This window comes from Trichechus manatus, unplaced genomic scaffold (assembly GCF_000243295.1).
Source record: "Trichechus manatus latirostris isolate Lorelei unplaced genomic scaffold, TriManLat1.0 scaffold00213, whole genome shotgun sequence".
NCBI lineage: Eukaryota > Metazoa > Chordata > Mammalia > Sirenia > Trichechidae > Trichechus > Trichechus manatus.
Genome location: NW_004444149.1, coordinates 1,299,939 through 1,316,457, shown reverse-complemented (window position 1 = coordinate 1,316,457; position 16,519 = coordinate 1,299,939). Strand labels below are relative to the sequence as shown.

At 44.7% G+C, this 16,519-nt stretch overlaps 1 protein-coding gene across 1 annotated transcript in view; it reads left to right on the top strand.

Moving 5' to 3' along the window:
• Positions 1 to 15,771, top strand: part of SYT11 (synaptotagmin 11) — a 17,020-nt gene extending 1,249 nt beyond the window's left edge. Inside the window, exons 2-4 of the mRNA XM_004388503.2 lie at positions 4,405 to 5,231; positions 12,824 to 12,947; positions 13,846 to 15,771. Of these exons, the coding sequence (XP_004388560.1) occupies positions 4,405 to 5,231; positions 12,824 to 12,947; positions 13,846 to 14,156 (1,262 nt within the window). The 3' untranslated portion in view covers positions 14,157 to 15,771. The remainder of the gene's footprint in view (positions 1 to 4,404; positions 5,232 to 12,823; positions 12,948 to 13,845) is intronic.
• The last annotated feature ends 748 nt before the right edge of the window (positions 15,772 to 16,519 follow it).

Here is a 16,519-nt window from a genome sequence, read left to right as displayed (position 1 = left end):
GAGTAAAATTGCCCCGCTTCTCCCCCCAATTCTACCCCAGTTAAGATGGGGGAAGCCCATCCTTTAAGGGATTCTGTCCCTCAGACGATCCAGAAAGCTTGAGCGTCCAGACTGGAATATATAGGGTGGAGACACAATTCAGCTAGGAAATGGCTGTTCTCACTCCCCAGTCAGAGGTATGTGGAAATGAGCAGAACAGTGTGCTGTATCCCCTCAGTATTAGCAAGAAGATGTCAGATAGAAGTGTCCAGACAGCCGATCTTGACACTCATTAGCTACTTGTTTCCACTTCAAGGCTAAATCCTGATTGTGTTTCAGTCTTCCACATCACCTTCTGCATCTCTCCCCTTTGAGTCCTGTATTTCCAACATGGAAGTTCTTTTTGTGATCATATGAGTACCCCATGCTTTTCTTCCTGCTCTTTTTCTCTTATGCATTCTTTCAACAAATTCCTTTCTCTAATTGCAGTTCTAGGTTCCTTGGGAAAGTAAATTGTATAAATGAGCATAATACAGTAATTTATTTTAGTGGAAGAGGGAAAAGAAATTATATCAGCCTTTTACATGCTACATTTTATTTAATCCTTACAAATACACTCTGGTGTAGTGTATATTATAATATATAATGACATATATATTTGCCAGATGAGGAAACTAAGGCTCAGAGAGATAAACTAATTTGCCTAAAGTCAAGCAATCTAGTGAAGTTTGAAACAATGTCTGGTTGATGCCAAAGTTCATTCTTTAGCATCACACTGGCCTACTTGACAGGGGAAGGCTAACCTTAGGAAAGAAGTATCAATAAGCAGGTCTGGTCAGAGGCTGAGAGAGTTAGGCATAGCTCAGATGTAGCTTGCAGGTCTCTGGACCCTTATAGATGGTCTCTTGCATAGAGAACTGTTGCTTCTGACTTTTTCATGTCTCATAGAGTACTTCATTGTAGCTATCAGACACTGTAGAGCTTGAGGGATACACCAAGCCAACACTCAATTATCCATGACCTTGGACCACAAAGGGAACAAGGAGCACGGGTCACTGCAATTTATAGCTATTCTAAAACACTCACTTCAGCCATTAGTTCCAATTTCCTTTTCCCACCAAGCTTTTCACTAAAGCAAGACAAGGGGCTCTGAGTTTCAACATCTCTTATTTAAATAGTTCACTGCATTGGGCGTGGGGAAGACAGACAGGGTTAACCAGTACTAAAATGAAGAAGAAAGTGGGAAGCAAGAGAAAGTACCTAGATAATCCACAAGTGGGTTCATCTATCTCCGTTCTTTTCTTTCTCTGTCTTCCTGAAAGATGAGAATCCTTCATCTTTCTTACCCACTCCATCTCCATTTTGTAACAATAAAAGTAGATGCATTATAAATAGCAGTGGTTCCCTCAAGATCACATAGTAAAGCTATGGTAGAGCTAAAAGGAGGGCCCAGATATCTCCCAACCTAGGCCTTTAGATATTCCTTCCAAATCATTCTCAAAAACGTGTCTTCTTGGTGGTTCCCTGCTTTCCTCTTCTCATAGTGACAACGTTCAGTCTCACTGATCAGTCACAAGCCAACGTGCAGGAAAGTTCCTGACTGGTGAATGGAGAGCCACTTCTTCAGAGTATACCCATTCTGATTTCGGATTGAGTTCCTGTTAAATGCAAGAGACTCTGAGGGATTCAAACATAAACAGGATGCTGTTCCTGCCCTGCCCTTAATGAGCTTACCACCAGGACTGTCTCCATGTTGTGAAACCTCTCCCTGACAGCTCTTATTTCATTCAAAACTCTGAAGACTAAACACTGTTATACTCAATATGGCCATGGTCATCTTGATTTAGTTTGTTAATGGATATCTGTCTTATTTTACAATGTAACCCCTTCTTTTCTTGCCCAGTTCCAACTTTCATAGAACCATGGAATATTTGAGGTAGAAAGAATTTCAGAGATCACCTAGTCCAATCCTCATGGAAGAAATCTCTTTTAGAACAGGCCTGACGAATGGTGATCCAACCTGTTTGCAAATTTTTAGTTGGAGCATCACCACCTCATCAACTGTCTGGGCCATAATGAGACCGTTCTAATAATAATCTGCCTCCTTCCACTGAGTGAAAAATCTGTCTCCCTGTAGCCTGTCTGCTTTGGTGCTGATCCTGCCCTCCAAAGTAAGATCAAATCAGACCCTCTTCCATCAAAATGCCTTAAACGGTTGAGGACAGTTGTTATTATTCCTAGATCCCCACCCCCAGCTCCAGTTACTTCAGTCTTTCCTCATTTGATATTGTTAGCAGGTCTTTATTGTCCTTGGTCTATATTATCCATAATGCAGAGTACTGGCTTTGGTGTCAGGCAGATGGGGGTTTAAATCCCATCACTGCCATTTGCTAGTATGTGACCTTGGGCAGATTTCTGAGTCCCCAGTTTCCTTAATTGTGAAGTGGTGATATTAAATGATAACTATTTCAATGAGTTCTTTGATTCATAGAAACTTCTAGCATGATGCCTGGCAGGAACATAGTCAATGTACACATACACACAATTTTATTATTGTCAGTGCTAGACAGAATATTCCACATGTGTTTTGACCAGTACAGACGAAATTATACCTACCTCTCCTGTGATCCGGAGATTGTATTCCTCATATCAGGTGGCATTAGCCTCATTATAGCCGAAGTTTGCAACCATCTAAATTACTAAGTCATTTTTGCACAAACTGTTGTCAAGGGATGTCTCCCATTGCCTGTGGATGGGTTTTTAAGCCCAAACAAGATTTTACATTGATCCCTATTACATGTAATCATATTGACTTCATCCTCTTTTTCTAATCTTGAAGGCTGTTTTGAATTTACTAACTCAGTGGTTCACTAAACACTTAATATATGCCACATGGTTCTAGGACCTGGGGCTATAGCCATGAATGAAACAGACAAAATCTCTATTCTTATAAAGCTTACCTAATGAGGGAAGACAGAAAAATAAATGTCAGGGGTGACTAGTACATAAAGAAAAATAAAACGGGGTGATGGGGATACTATCTCACTGGAGACAATCAAAGAATGTTTCTCTGCTAAGGTGAGGTTGGAGCAGAAGCCTGTAGTGAGGGAGTGAGCCATGCAGATAGGTGGTAGAAGGTGTTCCAGGCAGAATCTGGAATATGCTGGAATTATGTTTATTTTCTTAGTTCTCTCCATCCTACCCAAGTCTTCCCCTAAAAAGTAATGTGGAAAACTACAGGCAGTATCTTGAACTTTCAGGTCTAAACCTAATTTGGCTTCAAAGAACTTGAGGGTGGAAAAAGCCCAAACATAAATGATGTAAGTCAGGGACCTAGATTTTGTGGGAAAATATAAGGCTCGAGAGATGGAAGGGAAAAAAATCTGTTGCTCCTAAGTTATTAATTTATTCAACAAATATATACTAAGTGCCTCCTATGTGTCTTAAGTGCGTGGGATACAACAATGAATGAAACAGACAAACAATCCCTGCCCTCATGAAGCTTCCGTTCTAGTGGAGAAAGACAATAGTAAAATATATATGTATACGTGTATATATATATGTGTGTGTTGTATGTATACACATATATGTGTATATGATATATATATATATATATCACATGGTGATAAGGCATATGCAGAGAAATAAAACAGAGCTAGGAAGTATGGGTGACAAGGGTAGAGCAGATTGTACTTCTAAATAGGATAGTAAGGGAAGACCTTACTGAGAAGGTGACATTTGAACAAAGATGTGACATTTTCCACCACCCCTATTTCTTCCTATTTCAAATATTTGCATTTAAAATACTTAGGCGTTGAGAAGAAATTTTGGAACATGTTTTAAAAGGATGTAAATCCAGAGTTCTTCTTCTTACAACCCACCCACTTTTACCACCCTTGAGCAGCACCCTACCAAAATTATATCTGAACTCAGCTCCACAGTGTTCCACTCCACCCTGCCAGTCAGTCAGTCAGCACTGGCCTACTGTGTGCAAATTCCATACTAGACGCTGTGGAATATCCTCCTAAAACCAAAGACACAGCTTGTGCCCTTTGTGTAACAGTTAGGTGAACAGGCTCCCATGTAAAAAGGTGACCTTAGAACACTTACATAGAAGCTTTATAGGAAACACAAATCAATATGAGCTAACCGAATCCATAAGTGCTGAGGGAAGGTCAAGAAAAGAATAGTGAGTCAGGTGGGGCACCTCAAGGAAGGCTTTCTGGAGAAGATACACATTTCAGCCAGATTTGGTGGGAAGGAAGAGCCAAGAGAGGGGACAAGCTCTAAAGCTCAAATGAGCAAGTTTTGCTTTGGGGGGTTGCCTGAGGATTAGCTTAGCTCTGGCAGAGGTACTGAGCAGGGGAGCTTGGGTCAGGTGTTGGGGTCTACCTGCCTTGATACATCTCTGGTCTCCACCTTCAGATGTGTCACCGGTGGTGGCTGGCCTCATCGGGGCCTCTGTGCTGGTGGTGTGTGTCTCTGTGACCGTCTTTGTCTGGACATGCTGCCACCAGCAGGCAGAGAAGAAGCACAAGACCCCACCCTACAAGTTCATTCACATGCTCAAAGGCATCAGTATATACCCAGAGACCCTCAGCAACAAGAAGAAAATCATCAAAGTGCGGAGAGACAAAGATGGCCCTGGGAGGGAGGGTGGACACGGAAACCTGTTGGTGGACGCAGCAGAGGCAGGCCTGCTGGGCCAAGACAAGGGTCCCAGGGGTCCTAACTCTGGATCTTGTATAGACCAATTACCCATTAAAGTCGACTATGGGGAAGAACTGAGGAGCCCTGCTGTGAGCCTGACCCCTGGGGAGAGCAAAACCACTTCTCCATCATCTCCAGAGGAGGATGTCATGTTAGGATCCCTCACCTTCTCCGTGGACTATAACTTCCCGAAAAAAGCTCTGGTGGTGACAATCCAGGAGGCCCATGGACTGCCAGTGATGGATGACCAGACCCAGGGCTCTGACCCCTACATCAAAATGACCATTCTTCCTGACAAGCGGCATCGGGTGAAGACCAGAGTGCTGCGGAAGACCCTGGACCCCGTGTTTGATGAGACCTTCACCTTCTATGGCATCCCATACAGCCAGCTGCAGGACCTGGTGCTGCACTTCCTCGTCCTCAGCTTTGACCGCTTCTCCCGGGACGACGTCATCGGGGAGGTCATGGTGCCGTTGGCTGGGGTGGACCCCAGCACAGGCAAGGTACAGCTGACCAGGGACATCATCAAGAGGAACATCCAGGTGAGGAAGGCTGCTGGGGAGGGGTAGCAGGTCGGGGGAGACAATATCTCGGCGGAAGAATAGAAGGGGAAATGGGGGTGGGATGGATGACAAAGAGGGGCTGTAGAGAGGAAGGTCTTGGCTATTGAGGAGAAGCAGTGATCAGAGTAGGATGGAGGACGTGGCAGGTGAAGTCTCCTCCAAGGAGCCACTTCCTGAGAAGAGAGCAGCAGGTAGCTTCCGAAATTTTACTTAGTGATTGGCATCCTGACGCTGTATCCATCTTGTTTGGAGCAGGCTGGCCTACCACTCCGAGACCTTCCTTCATATTAGGGATATGGGAGCTAGTTTCCTCTCAAATGATGTGTGATCTGCCTCCAGTGAACTTATTTCTCACAGCTGAGAAACTGTGAAAATAGTTCAGCAATTTTTCCCTCAGCTTCCCTTTCCCAACCCAAACCTAGAAGTTTAAGTAGTGTATGTATATGTCTTTTAATAAATTTTACAAACGCAGTGTAATGAATTGCTCTATCCTTCTGGCATTCTGCCTAGGCCTGAACCTTGGCCACAGACCCCCCCATTCCTCCTCTCCGCTCTGTTTGCATTCGAAAGGGGATGAGATCTCCCTATCCTGCATTCCCCCCTGCCCCACTGGGCCAACATTGGGTCTTAAGCTGTAATTCAGGGGTGCAAGAAATGTATCCCACCTCACCCCCACTAGTTCATTCATTCTTCCACTACTGGGAAGGCAGTATAGTGCTGTGGTTAAGCACTTGGGCTCTGGAGTTGGACTGAGTTTGCTTTCTAGTTTGCCACTTTCCAGCTGTGTGTGAGTTACATAACCCCTTTAAGCCTCTGTTTCTTCATCTGTAGAGTGAAGATGATATTACCTTACAGGGTTATGAGGATCCAATGAGATAATACATCTGGCATATTATTGCCCTTGAGGAACCTTCACTCTAGTTGAGATAAATCATCTTGGCAGTTACCATGTAGTGAATGAAGGAAGTTGTTGAAATTTTACACTTAGAGTTTCATTCCTTGTGCAGGGAATAACATAGGTAGTTAGTAGCAAGGACTTTGAAGACAGACTTGAATTCGAATCCAAATTCCACCAGCTAAGTGACCTTGGGCAAGCTGTTTCACTTTTCTAAATCTCAGTTTCTTATAGGAATTAAACAAGACGATGAGTTGACATAGTAAATTACATAGTTAGCACTGAATAAACTGTGACTGTTACTATTGTCATTATTTCTATTATTAATAAAGCTTGATCCCTATAAGATATATGTGGTGTATAGATATTTATATTTTGTTTTGACAAAGAGACGGAAGACAAGGGAGGCTTGAGTCAGTGGAGAAGCGGGTAGTAGGTTCAGAAAGGATACGCCAAAAACCAAACCTGTTGCCATCGAGTCGATCCCAACCCATAGTGACCCTATAGGACAGAATAGAACTGCCCCTTGGGGTTTCCAAGGAGCGGCTGGTGGATTCGAACAGCCAACCTTTTGGTTAGCAACCAAGCTCTTAACCACTGCACCACCAGGGCCCCAAGAAAAGATATCAGGGCCGCTAAAAACAACTGCCTATCTCCCAGAAAGAGTTCTGCCTATAGGTGCCATACTTATCCCTTTTCCACCTGCAAACTCAGGCTAGCCTTAGTGGAGCAGCAGGAGACTCAGGACTGGACAGAAGAGGCTGCCAGGTCAGCAGGGACGGAATGTGCAGTGAGCTTCTGGGAGCAAGGTTTGCCCACTGAAGAAGGGCACTGTGCCAGGCCTGGGGAGGGCAGACAGAAAGCTGTTCCCCTCTGGGCATGCATTCTTGCCTTCCCTGCTGTGTAGCAGGCACCTGTCCTCCACAGTCAGCCCAGTCACGCCATTGCCCAAAGGAACTGCTATTGCCACATGGCACATTCAGCTCCACCGCACAGGGGCCAGGGAGGTCCAAGAATTTTGAAGAATGTTAGAGGCACTTAGGGCATAAACAAGGTACTGGTTCAATGCCAGGAGACAGTGAGACATCCTAGAGTCCAACACAGCAGAAGTTCTTGCGTCTTCTGAGGTTGGATACAAACTGCACAGACAGAAACTACAGTGGTGACCTGTTTCATTTCCCCCATCTCTTTTCCTCAGGGTTCTGCAAACCCCCACCCGTTTCCTGATTCCCCTTTTCAGCGGCTCCAGTGTCCCGTTCCCTGCCTTCATCTACCCTCTTTCCAGGAGGATCCGTTCCAGCACACCCTTTCCTAGGGCCCCAACTGCAGTAAAGCCTTCAGCTAACTGGAATCTTCCAGACAGCTCATGTACTCCCAGCCCAAGCCTGGGGGTAGACGATGGCTCTGTGCCAAGCTGTAGCTCGGGAGAGACTGGCGAGGACAGGGGACTGATTTCGTCTGGGAGCAAACAGCCTCAAATCCAGGGCATTGGGCAGCGAGCACAGACAATGGCATTTACTAAACTGCCAGGGACTCCTGGCAAGAGCCAAGTCTCTTTGCACTTTATTAACTCCCTTCAGGAGGGAGAAGCCAGGGCTGGGATCCTGAGCAGCACATCCCCTGGAAGAAGCCCCTGGCCGGAGCCTGGGCAGCCCCACCCCAAGAGATGCCTAGCCTCCCAGGCTTCCCAAGCCCATTTCCCCCATTTTCCCATTTCCCTGTATTCCAGCCTGAGACAGATGGTCATCTCCTTACTCACTGATTCCTGTAATTCCCTAACAGAGCAGCCTCCCTGTGTCTACCCAAACCCTTCCTGCTATAGCCAAGAGTCTGCCCTTTCTGGATCTTTCCTTGGCGAACGTTGCCTGGAGCTGTTCTGGACTATTCCACACCGTCCGTAAAGAGCTTTTTTCTGGTCTGTGTAAGGCATCCTCTTACGATCTGGGGCCAAGTTATCTTCCTTCAAAGATTCCTAAGTGGAGACTGGTGAGAATTTCATTTCTCTAGACAACCCCCTGCCCTGTTCCAACTGCATTTCCTGGCCGTTAGCAGAGAATTCCTCCCTTGTCCTTCCCATTATCACAGCGCCATCCTGTGGGAAAAGCCCAGGACTGTTCCTTGTTTCTGACTGTCTCCATTTCACTGCGTGACTCTGGACAAGCAGTTACCCGCTCTGGGCCTCGGTTTCTCTCTCAGCTGTATCGTGAAGGCTAATGGGGTCACTTTGTAAGAACACTCTCAGCCCTTATGAATATACAGGAAGACATAAGAAATATTAAAAATAACCCTTGATTATTAGTGAAAGGAGGTCACAGCGTAGACTCTAAAACAGTGGATAATGCCCCTAAAAATCTCTGAGTTGGACTTTGGAACTAGATCTCCCCCTCAACCCCCAGAGGCAGCTTTACTTTCTAATATTTTACTCAAATGGAAATTAAAGTGAATTTACATTCCCGTAATAAATCCCCCACGAGGAGAAGGAAGATGGTGCAGAGAGGGCTGGGGGATAGAGAGGAGACAGTGTGAACAAGTGGTTTAAAAAGCAGACAATAGAGAGTTGTTAGACTCCTCCGAATTTCTTCAGGTTATTGTTCTCCAAACCATTTCCTGTCTTTCTACCGCCCAGATCTGGTGTTGATGACCTGGGACAATGGTCATGGGAGTGGGAGGATTCATAAAATCTTAGAGTTAAAAGGGACCTTAGAGGTCATCCAGTCCAGCCAAATGGGACAGAAAAGAGAGAAAGAAAAAGGAATGTCAACTCCCCAGGAACAATAAAAAAAGTTGCTATGTTTGTGTATGGCAGGGAGTGAAGAGGGGAGTTGTCATTGAATGTTGAGGGTTTTGTTCCATTTGTTTTCCCATGGCTGTGATTTAGGGTAGAGGTGGCCCTTACGGCTTTTGGCCCCATTAAAGATTATTGAGGGTCCGCTGGTCCACCCAGTGCAAGGGCTCTGTGGCTGGAAGATCTCTCTGGAAGAGGCTCTGCTATAGGCAAATAGACATCCCTCGCCTAAGTCTTTCTTTCATCTGAATGTATTTTTTAGGACCAATGCTCCTGTTCTTTTCCACGGAGCAGAAAGGAGCCCACTCTCTGAGAGCAAAGCCTCCCAGCTCTGTCAGGCATGGATAAAACCCTTTCTCCCCCTTGTCCTTCTGCTTGCCTGCCCCCAACAGGCTCTTTGCCTCACTAGGCCAAGGGGCTGGGAAACAGAGCTCGCTCCCAGCCCTCAATGGCGCTTTCAGAAGAAAGAGCCATTGAACATGCTACTTGGAAGGAATGGGAATTGGGTGGAAAGAGAAGGGGAGAGGGAATGAGGGAGCGTTAAACTCTGGCCTTTCATGACGAATCGAATGGAATTCAGGTGGTGTTGTGGCTGCAACTGGGCTTCACAAAGGGGTGCCTGGATGGGATGGGCATTCTGCCCATGTAAAATGGCCAAAGGTAAAGGAAGGGATCAGATGGAGGACACTTGCCTGAGGAGTGATTTTCAGGGAAAAAAATATTTTAAAAGTAACCAGAAGTTGTCTGCTTTCCCAAAGAACTAGGCAAGGGGTGTGAGGATTTAGATCAGGAAGCGTTTGCTATAATGGATGATTTAGAGAACAGAGTTTTACACAAGGAATCAGGAAAACCTAAACCATAATCATGTAATCGATGTTATTCTTACGAATAAAGCTCTTCATTTTTTAAACCAAATTTTCATTTTCACCCCCACTGATCCTTCTGTATATAGTTAGAATTATATTTAAAAACTGTATATTTATTATTTAGAGATTCTGTACTTAATGATAGTCCTAGAAATAGATATCGAATCTAATTAACATTTCATTTATGCAAATGGATGGGAGCAGTGGCTCAGATAATCCACAAGTTCTTTCTGGATTGGTGCTGTCCAATGGGATTTTCTGTGATGATGGAAATGTTCCACATCTGTGCTGTCCAGTATGATGGCCACAAGCCACATGTGGCTATTGAGCACAAAATATGCCTAGTATGACTGAAGAATTGAATTTTAAAATGTATTTGATTTTAGTGAATTTAAATAGACATATGTAGCTAGTGGGTACTATTTCAGATAGCCCAGCTCTGAATATCTTGGAAGGCATTTGATTGTCCTTTTCATGAGGGATTACTTTCCTGATGCCATTTGATGTGGCTGATAGTAAAACTGAGTTTACATTCTCTGATTGCATTCTGACGCCCAGCAAAAGAAAGCAGCCCAGAACTATACTGGTTGGCAAGGGCAACCAGCCTGGGATTTTAAACTAGCTGAGAGTACTTTCCACATATTTAATCAAGAGCTGACAGCATGAATATTATGGGTAAGGACAAAATGCCAGGCTTCAATCTAGCAGAGATAAACCATGAAACTATTCTTTAAAGTTCATTTTGTACTTTAATTTCAAAAGCTAAAGTTTACTTTAGATTTTAGTTATATTTTATGCCCTATAAGTGGTATTTCCATATGCCTCTGGTATGAAACATAGACTCATGAAATTTTTAAAATCGTGCAAAATATTTTCACAGTTTCATTCCTTGCGATCATTTAAAGCCTGTGATTAAAGCACAGACTATTAGGTAGGTCACAAAGTGACTACCTTGTGTTTTCATTGGTGTGGTCACTGGCTGCTAGTCTCTCCTGCTTCAGACGCACCTGAGCTGGTGGTTCTCCCGGCTGTGAGCTTCTTGGGTTTACGGCTCCTTATTGTCCTCTAGCCTCTAGCAGACGGCCTAGCACTTAGTAGGTAACAATAAGTTGTTTTTGTGAGTATGTGGAATACATAAGGCTGACCAGTAAAGTCTATTTTTGTCCAATCTAAGAAGAATTCCTGGAATAGGTGACGTTTCTTTGGGACTTTGAAGAATACAAGGAATAAGGTTTGATAGTTGGGGAGTGGGGCGGTGATTTTATCCCAAGTTTAACTTATTATGTCCTCAATTACTGAAACCCCGCCTCCTTTTCTTTTCCTTATCCCAGACTCACCCCTACTTTTAAAGCTAGAAACACAAGAAATAGTCTGTCATCTGTTCTCTCTCCCCTACACTTTACATCCAATTAGCCACACAAGCCTAGAAAATCCCAATAGTTCTTCCTCAAAACATCTTACCCCCATCGCCATCCCCTTTGCTGTGGCGCTAGCTGAGCTCCTCATTCCTTCCCTAGCCTGTTGTAGCAGCCTCTTAACTGAGCTTTCTCCACTGGAGATCATTCTCCAGCTTTCATTTAAAAATAATAATAATAACAATAACAACTGCGTCATTCCTGTGTGTACAGACCTCTTGTCTGTGTGCTGCTGACTCTGGTGTTTTGTTGAGGTGCCCCATAGCCCTTCACCCTAGCCTCGCCCACCTCCCCAGGCCCGTGGCCCATCCCTTCTGTCAGGCACCCTCACTGCAGGCACCCTCACCACTCAACATTCTCGCCACACACTGTGTCCTTTCAGGATTCCATTCCTTTGTGCTGGCCATTCCTGTCCCTCTGCCCCGCACGTTCTCCTCTCTGCCCATTGATTCATGGCATCTTACTCACCCTCCATAAACGCAGCCCAAAAACCAGCTGGAAAAGCCTTCCCTGAATCTAGCCGGCCCCACCCTCCCCTGGGTGCCCAGAGCACTTAGAGCTTTTTCTTTCTCTGACAAGTCCATGTTGGTTTACATCTCTGTCTCTTCTGCCGCAAGATAAGCTCCTCGGGGCAATGACTGTGTCCTGTCAGCGCCGGGTCCCCAGCACCTGGCATACAGTAAGCATCCAAATGTGGTTTAAAATGTTCTCAGAGCCCTAGAGTTCTTTCAAGCTCAAAATAGAGCCTGGAATAAGATATAAAGAATTTTGGAAAAGGATAGCGATAATGGTGGCACAACGTGGAAGATGTCATTGAATGGTAAATGTGGAAGTTGTGTTGGTGAACGTTTTGGTGTGTATATTTTCACCACACACACACAAAAAAAATTAAAGATGGGGAAGCAAAGATGTGGGCGTCAGGGAAGAAGCGGGCTTGGCTGCAGACACTGAGGCAGGCAGAGGACATACGGAGAGTCACTTCCTTGTGAAACAGAAGGACAGACTCCAGAACATTCAGGGACTTGCCCAAGGCCATGTGGTGAGTAAGTGGCAACGTGGAGACTCAGTCCCAAGTTTCCTATCTCCCACTATACAGTCTTCCAAGCTTTTTTTATCACCAGACTAAACTGAGGAAATAGGAGTGAATGCATTTCTATAGCGCATACTATGTGCCAGGCACATAATTGTTGTGTTTTACAAACTTTAACATATTTAATCCTCCTAATAATCCTAGGAGGTAGATACTATTATTACCTCCATTTTATAGATGAAGAAACTGAGGTACAGAGATGTCAAGGAACTTGTCCAAAGTCACACAGCTGAGAAGTGGGAGTGAGGATTTGAATCCAGGCCAGTCTGGCCTCAAAGCCCACACTTTTAGACACCGGCCTATGCTGCCTCTTCATGCAAACGATCTTCTTTAATACCAGGATTATAATTATACCACTTCTTCGTTTCTGTCCTGTTAAATAGAATAATAGCATCTTTCCAGGGGGTGAACACCTTCATCTCGCTTTCTCATCCCTGCGGTTATTCTTCTCCAGGCTCCCTTCCCTCGCCTCTGCACACCTTGTGTGCCAGGATTCTCACCTGATGTTTCTTCCTCACAGAAGTGCATTAGCAGAGGGGAGCTCCAGGTATCGCTGTCCTATCAGCCTGTGGCACAGAGAATGACAGTGGTGGTCCTCAAAGCCAGACACTTGCCGAAGATGGATATCACCGGTCTCTCAGGTAGCAGCTATTTACCCCAAACTATCTCTGACAGTCACCCCAACCCTGCTTGCCTTCAGCCCAGACACCCCCAACCTCAGAACCCCTTGTACCTTTCACTTTCCATCCCTTCCTTTCTCTGTCTCCATCCTCTTCCTGATGAGTGTCTAGGTTCAATAGATTTAGCTGGCAGATGAGCTGGGTAAGCCAACGGGCTCTTTATAGTTGGCGAGGCATCTTAAATGATGTACATGGCAGGTGCTAAGCCCTTGCCCCGGGTGAGACTTACCAAAAAGATTGCCAGCCCTGGGGAAAGCTCCTAGTCACTTTTTTTTTTTTTTTAAGGACTTAGCTCTTCACGGATCTTTAATCTTCATGGATATTTTATTAATAAGCATATATATGGAGTGTGCTTATTAAGTTCAATTGAAGTTGCATTGAATTTATAAATTATCTGGGGAGAACTGGAAGCTAGAATATTAGGATGCCCCCATTTCAGACCATAATAGGTCTTTGTTTATTCAGATCACCCTTTATTTGAATTCAAAAGTTTTCTGCCTAGAGCTCCTACTCTTGGTGAAATGAATTCCTAGATACTTTCCAGTTAAAAGAAAATTAAAAAAATGATTGAAGGCATTTGTGCCCTTGAAAATGCTTCTTGGTGTCTTGGGGTTTCTTCAAACGTGACTTGAGGAGGTTGTTCTGTTTTATTCCTCCTTGGTCTCCTTGGTCCCCTGTCCAAGCAGGCAGACTCGCATACAGTCAGTGTGTATTTATTGTGCAGTCACTAAAGACTGTGTAGGGATGGCCACCAAACATATGAAAACCATAGCCCCCTCTTCCCCAACATGAAATCACCATTATGGGAAAGGACTGTGTCATAGGCTTGTCTCCTTTTTTCTCGTCCCTTTGGGGGCCCCAGATCCTTATGTCAAGGTGAACGTCTACTACGGCAGAAAGCGCATCGCCAAGAAGAAAACCCACGTGAAGAAGTGCACTTTGAACCCAGTCTTCAATGAGTCTTTCATCTATGACATCCCCACTGACCTCCTGCCTGACATCAGCATTGAGTTCCTCGTCATCGACTTCGACCGCACCACCAAAAACGAGGTGGTGGGGAGGCTGATCCTAGGGGCACACAGTGTCACAGCCAACGGTGCGGAACACTGGAGAGAGGTCTGCGAGAGCCCACGCAAGCCTGTGACCAAGTGGCACAGTCTGAGCGAGTACTAATCCCATTCTCCTCGCCTCTAACCCAGGGGCCAGGCTGGGGAGGGACATGGCCGGGAGAGAGAGGACAGAGGGAAGCAGTCTCAAAACCTCATTTTAGTTGTAGAAGAAAATTTCTCACAAAACAAACCCCATCGAGAACACTCCACATGACCACAGCCGCTGATCAGTTCTTAGCGATGACGGTTTTTCTCCTTTGCAAGGCACTAGAAAAAAAAATTCTTTTTTAATTGAAATGGGGGGGGAAAAAAGAGAGGGAAAGACCCCTACGAGTCTATATATAACAGTGTAACCTTATACTTGCATGTCTAATACAAACTGAAGAAATTAGCCTAACTACCAATATCAAGTGACAGATCTTATTCCAGAACAATTGTGTTTTGTGCTGAATTGTATTTGCTGATTACGTGAAATCAGCCTCCTTTCATTGGGCTTCTCTGGAGAGTTCCTCTCACTCCCCACCTCTGCAGAAGAAAATTTTGCTCTTGTCAAACCTTGTGTTTTCATCATCCCCATCTTTTCTCCCTATTACCTCTTACATCTTTGCTCTTTGGCTAAATTCAAGGTCCAGAAGTCTGAGGTAAACCAAGAATAAATGCGGAATGGATAAAGCAGAGCTTACAGGAGAAAGAGTAATTGAGAAATGAGGCATTTTTCGCTGTCAGTCCTCCTGCTAGCTACAGTGGGGTAAAGGGCATTCTAGGACTGATTGTAGCCCCAATGAAGCACACAGAACACAAGAGACTTATCAAGTAGAACTTGGGTTTACAAAGCTAGGTGACTTCTCTAAAAGGAGCTTTGAGACTCCAAATCCAGTTATAGGATAGTTACCAATGAACACACTCAGCTGCTCCCTAATGCCATGTGGAGGTATAAGGACAAGGAGAGGAGAAATGAGGTGACTGACATCTTCCTTTGCAGCTATCCATGGAAGTGACAGCCATTTATTGGTTGATGGGTTGGAAACCATCCAAAGGCCGAAGGATTAAGTTAGCCTTTTTTTTTCCAGAAATACTGACCATTGAGAAGCTTTAGAGTTTCTCAGGTAGCTTAGATACTGTCATAAGGTTAATTTTGCTTCATAAGGAAAAAGGCCCTCAGAAATGATTCTTTCTCCTTGAATTTTTTAGTAATGGCCCTTAAAAAGAATGGTGTGGCTAAATGAGTAACAAAGGTAACTTGGATTCTCTCAGAACACTCTTTCCCTCAAAATAAAGTGCTTAGTTCTTGGAACTCATGAGTCTCACAACATGATGGAGAGATGGGGGAACTACAGAGTTTAACCTTCCTCCTACCACTGGCCGAGAGAGGTTGAGAGAGATTCAGCATCTTACTGGGGTTAGAATCAAGTCTCCTGACTCCCAGTCCAGCCATGTCTCTAATGTAGAGACTTTTCAGATGGTAGAGAATTCATTGACAATAAGTAAGCTTACATAGGCAGTAGATATTTTTGCCAGCCTGAAGAGGAACTCAAATGAGCAACAGCTTGAACCAGGGCCTGAAAGATTAGCTAAGGTTGAAGTGTCCACTTTCATACCAGAACATCACTTTCTAACTTGCTTCTGAGGAGACAGTTGAAAAGCTGAGTCTCCATGGAGGGGGTAGTGAACTTGCCTTTGGTGTTCCCTTAGCTCTTGTGGATTTAAAATCAATCTGCTCCCGTGACCCCTCCTTTTTTTTTTTTTTTTTAACTCATATTCTTGACAGTGCAGAGCAGTTCTGAGCAGGTGTAAAGGCCACTCTCTGTTCTTGTCCCTATCAACCCTCATCCCCCATAATCTGGCTTTCTATCTCACCTTCAGCTGGGTTCACACCACCAGTCTATCCTTTACCCCATGGAATGTAAATACTGTATCATACGTAGAAGAAAATAATTTTTTTTCTAAAAAATGCATTTTGAGATAGTTTCACTTAAATCTGACAGGAGCATTCCGATATCTCATTAGGAAAACAAAATTTAAATGGTTCCTCTTCATCGCCTTAATGTCGAAAGATCAGAAATTGCTGAGCATCCCACTTTTGTTTCCTTCCTGGAAACAATGCAAAGCAACAGGTGGAGATAGTATGGTCTTTGCCCTGCTGTGTGTGCCTCTGTAGCTCCTCCTGACACAAGTCTGGGAAAACAGCCTCACCCCACTCCTCGTAGCTTTATTCCTTGCGTTCTTTGGGTCTACTGAGCAGTGGGTGGTGAGGTGACAGGGGAGAACCGGTAGTTCTGTAGCCTACGAGCTGCCTCCGTGTCTTTCTCAGAAAACGGCGAAGAGGCAGACAGGGCAGGATTCCTCCCTCCTACCTCTGGCCTGATCCATCGTGCCGTTGACTTAAGTTTCTTAGCTGGCTTTGGCTTTCACGCTTACTCCTTCCAG